Source organism: Chiloscyllium plagiosum, chromosome 43 (assembly GCF_004010195.1).
Source record: "Chiloscyllium plagiosum isolate BGI_BamShark_2017 chromosome 43, ASM401019v2, whole genome shotgun sequence".
Classification (NCBI taxonomy): domain Eukaryota; kingdom Metazoa; phylum Chordata; class Chondrichthyes; order Orectolobiformes; family Hemiscylliidae; genus Chiloscyllium; species Chiloscyllium plagiosum.
Window position 1 is genome coordinate 14,950,996 of NC_057752.1, and position 7,156 is coordinate 14,958,151.

The window sequence follows — 7,156 nt, forward strand, 5'->3', positions numbered from 1 at the left end:
CCAGGCCGACCAAACACTCCATCCATGCTAATCCCGTTTCCCTGCACTTGGCCCAAACCTTTCCTATCCATGGAAATGTCCAAATGCATTTTTTAAATGTCGTTAATGTACTCTTCTCAACCACTTGTATTGGCAGCTCATTCCGTATGCGGACCACCCTTTGCATAAAAGAAAAGTTGCCTCTCGGGTTCCCTTTTATTCTTTCCCCTCTAACCTTAAACTGATTACAGAATCATACAATCCCTACAGTGTGGAAATAGGCCATTAGGCCCAACAAGTCCACACCGACCCTCAGAGTATCCCACCTCGGCCCATTTCATACCACTCTACATTTACCCATGACTAATGCACCTGACCTACACTTCCCTGCATATTGTGGGCAATTTAGCATGGCCAATTCACCTAACCTGCACATCTTTGGATTGTGGGAGGAAACCAGAGTGCCAGAGACCCGGGTTCAATTCCCGCCTCAGGCGACTGACTGTGTGGAGTTTGCAAGATGTGCAGGTCAGGTGAATTGGCCATGCTAAATTGCCCATAGTGTTAGGTAAAAGGGGTATGGGTGGGTTGCGCTTCGGCGGGTCGGTGTAGACTTGTTGGGCCGAAGGGCCTGTTTCCACACTGCATGTAATCTAATCTAATCACACAGACACAGGGAGAATGTGCAAACTCCACACAGACAGTCACCTGAGGCTGGAATTGAACCCAGATCCCTTGTGCTGTGACGTAGCAGTGCTAACTGCTGAGCCACCATGCCACCCCGCCTCTTGTCCTTGATTCCCCAACCCTGGGAAAACGACTGAATGCATTCAACCTATACATGTCTCCCATGATCTTATACACTTCGATAACATCCCGCCTAAGCCTTCTACACTCTAAAGAAAAAAGTCCTAGTTTGTCCAACTTCTCCCAATAACTTAGTTCCTTGAGTCCTGGCAACAGCCTTTAAATTTCTTTGGCATTCTTTCCAGTTTAATAACATCCTTCCTATAGCAAGGTGACAAAAACTGAACACAATACTCTAAGTATGACCTCGCCAACATCCTGTACAACTGCAACATAACTTCCCAATTTCTCTTCTCAGTGCCCTGACTGATGAAAGGTGTGCTAAAAGCCTCCTTCACTGCCCTGTCTACCTGTGACTCCACTTTTAGAGAACCGTGCACCTGAACTCTGAAGTCCCTCTGTTCAACGACACTCCTTAAGGCTCTACCATTTACCATGAAACCCCTACCTTGATTTGACTTTCGAAAATGCATGTCCTCATACTTATCAATATTTAAGTCCATTTGCCATTTCTCGGCTCACTTTCCCAGCTAATCAAGGTCCTGCTGCAATTTCTGACAACCTTCCTCACTGTCCACGATACTAATCATGCCTTGTACGTTTTCATCCAAATCAATGATATAGATAGCAAACAACAATGGACCCAACACCGACCCCTGAGGCACTCCACCAGTCACAGGCCTCCAGTGGAAAAATGAAGTGTGTTTTGCTTCATATCAAATAATTTGACCAATCAAATTGCATTGGATTGCAACACCTTGCACTTCTCTTTAAAATAAGAAAACATTAGGGTCTAGATTATCTTCTGAATATATTTTGAGGGGGTTTGGTCGGGTGCATAACAGGAGGAGTAATGATTCATTAGTGGAGGGATGATGGTACGTGATAACCAGCAGGAGGTTTCCTTGCCCGTGGTCAGGGTCAATGTTCAGGACTCCCAGGGAAGTTTCCTCCTGATTGCATATCACATTGCCACCACCTCAGTTGAGTCTGTCCTGCCAGTGGGACAGGACATATCCAGGGATGGTGGTGGTGGTGTCTGGAAGGTGTGATTCTGTGTGTGTGACTTTGTCAGGCTTTTGATTGACTAGGTTGTGAGACAGCTCTCCAGTTTCGCACTCGCCCCAAATGTTAGTAAGAATGACTTGCAAGGTGGACAGGACTGTTTCTGCTATTGTGTTTTCCAGTGCCTGAGCCAATGCCAAGTGGTCCATTCGGTTTCATTTCTTTGTTGAGACTTCACAGTGATTGATACAACTGAATAACTTACTGGGCGATTTCAGAGGGCAGTTGTTCATCAACCATATTGTTGTGGGTCTGGAATCACATGTAGGCCAGACCAGGTGAGGATGGCAGATTTCCTTTTCTGAAGGACATGAGTGAACCATAGGTTTTTCCAACAATTGACGGTGATTTCATGGTCATCAGTCGAATCTTAACTCCAGATTTTTCAAAATTGAATTTGAATTCCACCATCTGCCCAGATCACAGAACTAATAGTCCTGCAATAATACAACTAGGCCATTGCCTCCCTATTAAATGATGAGGAACCTCAGTTACGTGGACAGATTGGGGAAGCTGGAAATGTTGTCCTTGGAGGAGATAAGGTTGAGAGGAAATTTGATCCAAGTGCTATAAGGCGTCTGGACAGAATAGATACGAAGGAACTATTTCCATGTGTAGAATGATCAAGAACCAGAGAACATAGTCTGAGGGTGATTGGAAAAAAAAAGCAAAGATAACATAAGAATAAACGGTTTCATACAGCAACTGATGAGAATCTGGAAAGCACTGTCTGAACGTTTGGTCGAGGCTGGTTCAATTGAGGAGTTCAAAAAGGAGTTTGATAACTACCGTTAGGGCTACAGAGAACAGGCAAAAGGGTACTTGTAAAAATCCGATTGCAAAACGTCAGCAAGGATGTCACAGCTGATTGGTGTCCGTCCATGTTGAAACCCATTGTATAATTCCTTCAGTTTGAGCAAGGTAATTTGTAAGAAGTGAGGAATTGCCATAATCTAAGGTTTACTACTTATGCCATGTCGATTCAGTTATTCATAGCATCATAGAATCCCGATAGTGTGGATGCACACTATTTGGCCCATCAGTTACATACCACCCTCTGAACAGCATCTCAGACACACCCACCCTATCCCTGTAATCCTGAATTTCTCATGGCTAATCCACTGAGCCAAGAGTGTGCTGCTGGAAAAGCACAGCCGGTCAGGCAGCATCTGAGGAGCAGGAGAATCAACGTTTCGAGCATAAGCCCTTCATCAGGAATGAGGCTTGTGGGCCAAGGGGGGGGGGGGGGGAGAAGGGAGCTGAACGTAGGGGTGAAGGTGATAGGTCGGAGAGGAGGGTGGAGTGACTAGATGGGAAGAAAGATGGTCAGGTAGAACAGATCAAGAGGGTGGTGCCGAGTTGGAAGGCTGGATCTGGGATCAGGTGGGGGGAGGGGAAATGAGGAAACTGGGTGAAATCCACATTGACCCTGCGTGGTTGAAGTGTCCCAAGACGGAAGATGAGGCGTTCTTCCTCCAGGTGTCGGGTGGTTAGTGATTGTCGATGGAGGAGGCCCAGGACCTGCAGGTCCTAGGGGGAGTGAGAGACTGTGTTAAAGTGTTCACCTACAGGACGGTGGGGTTGTTCCATGTGTGTGTCCTGGAGATGTTCTCTGAAACATTCCGCAAGTAGGTATCCTTTCTCCCCAGTGGAGAGGAGACCGCATTGGGAGCAACAGATACAATAAATGGCATGTGTGGAAGTACAGGTAAATCTCTGGACGTGGAAGGAGCCTTTGGGGCTTTGCTTGGAGGTGAGGGGCATTTTGCAATTCTTGCGGTGGCGGGGGGGGGGAGGTGGTTGGGGAGGGCAGGTGTGGGTCTGACAAGGGAGTCCTGGAGGGATTGGTCTTTACGGAACACAGATAAGGGTGGGGACGGAAATATATCCCTGGTGGTGGGGTCTGTTTGTAGATGGCAGAAATGGCGGAGGATCATGCAATGTATCTGGAGTTTGGTGAGGTGGAAGGTGAGGACCAAGGGGGTTCTGTCCTTGTTGCGGTTGGAGGGATGCGGTTCAAGGGCGGAGGTGCGGGAAGTAGAGGAGATGTAGTTAAAGATGCCCTCCAGCACGTGGGAGGGAAAATTATGGTCTTTGTAGAAGGAGGCCATCTTGTATGTTCTGAGATAGAATTGGTCCTTCTGGGAGCAGATGCGGCAGAGATGGTGGAATTTGGAATAAGGGATAGCATTTTTACAGGAGACAGGATGGGAGGAGGTGTAATCCAGGAAGCTGTGGGAGCTGGTGGCTTTGTAGTGGATATCCATGCTGAGTCGATCACTGTTAATGGAGATGGGGAGGTCCAGGAAGGGGAGAGAGGTGCCCGCGATGGTCCAGGTGAATTTGAGGTCAGGGTGGAAGGTAACGGTGAAGTTGATGAACTGTTCAATCTCCCCGTGGAAACACAAGGTTGCGCCAATATAGTCCTTGATGTAGCAGAGGAAAAGGTGGGGAATGCTGCCGGTGTAACTGTGGACCTTTATGGAATGCAGATTGGGGTGTGGAGGGAAATTTATCCCTGGTGGTCAGATCTGTTTGTAGGTGGTCGAAATGTCTGAGGACGATGCAATGTAGATCGGGGTGGGGAGGGAAATACCCAGTGTCACCCACATCATTCCCCACCTTTCCTCTGTTACATCGATGGCTGTATTGCCGCACCTCGTGCTCCCACGAGGAGATTCAACAGTTCATCAACTTCACCCCAACCTTAAGTTCCTGGACCATCATGCACACCTCCCTGTCTTTCCTGGACCTCTCCATCTTCATTAACGTTGACGGACTCAACACGGACATCCACTACAAACCCACCGACTCCCACAGCTACCTGGACTAAACTTGCTCGCAACCTGCCTCCTGTAAAAACGCTATCCCTTATTCCCAATTCCTCTGTTGCATCTGCTCCCAGGAGGACCAATTCCACCATAGAACACACCAGATGGGCGCCTTCTTCAAAGACTGCAATTTCCCCTCCCATGTGGTCGATGATGCATCTCATCCACTTCCCACACATCTGCAACCGCAACAAGGACAAAACCCCCTGGTCCTCACCTTCCACCCCATTGCCTAACCCTTACCACCCGATGTCTGGAGGAAGAACGTCTCATTTTCTGCCTTGGGACCCTCCAACCACATGGAATCAACGTAGTTTTTGCCAGTTTCCTCATTTCCCCTACCCCCATTTTATCCAAGATCCAACCTTCCAACTCGGCATTGTTCTCTTGATCTGTCCTATCTGTCAATCTTCCATCTCACCTATCCGCCCCACCTTTCTCTCCGACCTATCACCTTCTCCCCCACCTTCATTTACCTATCGTATTCTTCCCCTACCCCCCCCCTTATCTCTCAGCCTCACAAGCCTCACTCCTGATGAAGAGCTTATGCTCGAAACGTCGATTCTCCTGCCCTTCAGATGCTGCCTGACTGCTTGTGCTTTTCCAGCAGCACTCTCTCGACTCTGATCTCCAGCATCTGCAATCCTCACTTGCTCCTAATCCACTGAACCTGCACATCCCTGGACACTATGGGCAATTTAGCATGGTCAATCCACCTAACTTGCACATCTTTGAACTGTGGGTGGAATCCGGAGCACCCATAGGAAATCCATACAGACACTGAAAAGTGCAAACTCCACACAGATATTGACCTGAGGATGGAATCGAACCCGGGTTCCTGGCACTGTGAGGTCGCAGTGCTAACCACTGAGCTAACTGTTAACCTCATGAAATCTCCTCCAGAAGATTCCTGTGGATCTCATCCCAGGGCAGTGATAGGGGCAATACAGTTCGGCTGAGTTCCTCCAAACTAAGTAGTACATTCAACCTGGGTTCCTACTCACCTAACACTGTGCAAGAACCAACCACTGGAAAGTGTGAATGCAGAGCAAGGGCAAGATCATGTCGATTATAATCTAGACTCACCTGTGAAAAATGGCCACTTCACTCAAAAAGAGGAGAACCTGTGGAACTGTAATCCAGAAGAGAAAGGGTTCTTGAAAGGGACATTATGAAAGCTTCCTATTTGAGGCTCTGCATTTTATCAAAGTTGCAAATAAATGGAACCGGAACAATTGTGTTTAAATTTGCTGATTTTGTATCCTCAGTCAATTTTCCACTTTCTTCTTTCTTGGTTTGTCTCCAGCTATTAGAATATAGCGGCAAAGGGAAGAGTATCATGGATGTTGGACTCGCACAAGCAAGATATCCCCTCAGCACCAGAAGCCATTACTTTGAAGTAGAGATCGTTGACCCAGGTGAAAAATGCTACATTGCCTTGGGACTGGCAAGAAAGGTTTGTGGTACAAAATGTATTTTTCTTCTACTTTGTTAAATATTTATGCTAATTGAGGTTAGACGATGTCACTGCTCGTCAACGGAAGAGCCAGTGTCAACACCGAGTATGGTCCAGATTCCATCCTTTATTCTGCCCCATGAATATGCTTTAACTGAAACCTCAAAAAAGTAGCACAAGAACATTGGGGTAAATATCTTCCATTTTGTACACCAGCTGTATTCATTGCCTTTCTGAGTACTGTTGCAAATTTAGCACAAAAGCATATTCTAAACTAATCTGAGACATATGACTGATGTCCAATTTGACAATTCTGCTTGATAAAAGCGAAAGGTAATGAAAGTCTTGTGACACTAGATTTTTGATGTTTTACTCCCAGCCACTTCAAAGATCTGAGAGTCTCTTAGTAGTTTTTACTGAAAGAGAAACCTAGCTCTGCAGTGAAGACTAGTGCTGTACTCTATAAGATAACAAGCCTGCAGTTAGCGCAGGTTAAATATTTGCTAGTCAGCTTAAAATGCTGAATTCACCTGTTGCTGTTCCAATTAGTACATTTTTAACAGCACATAATGTTTAATCTGCGAAAAGTCCTTTGTGCTCAGCATATCACCTAGTTCTTGTGTGCTTGTATTGCTAAAGAGGGTTGGACTTGTATGCCTACTATTTGCCTCAGGCTTTGCCATGAGGGAAGTGATGGTCATATGTCTGATGGTGTATGTCTGAATCACCTTCCAATTCATGACCCAACTTCTGTCTTCAGGCATAAAAACATCCTGTTGCAGGTATACAGTTGTAAGATAGTTAATGCTGGGCTTAGAGATTTTGGGTCTCTTACGAAGTCAAAGGATATGGAGAGGAAGCAGGAAAGTGGAGTTGAAGCTGAACATCAGCCATGAACATACTGCATGGCTTTCCATTGAAAGTGCCATATTGTTGGCTATTTTCTTCATTTGAGGAGAAAGTGAGGACTGCAGATGCTGGAGATCAGAGCTGAAAATGTGTTGCTGGAAAAGCGCAG

At 46.5% G+C, this 7,156-nt stretch overlaps 1 protein-coding gene across 2 annotated transcripts in view; it reads left to right on the plus strand.

Moving 5' to 3' along the window:
- spryd3 (SPRY domain containing 3) overlaps positions 1-7,156 on the plus strand; it is a 371,515-nt gene that overhangs the window by 145,228 nt on the left and 219,131 nt on the right. For both annotated transcript variants that reach the window (XM_043682106.1, XM_043682107.1), the window contains exon 7: positions 5,989-6,138. In XM_043682106.1, the coding sequence (XP_043538041.1) occupies positions 5,989-6,138 (150 nt within the window). The remainder of the gene's footprint in view (positions 1-5,988; positions 6,139-7,156) is intronic.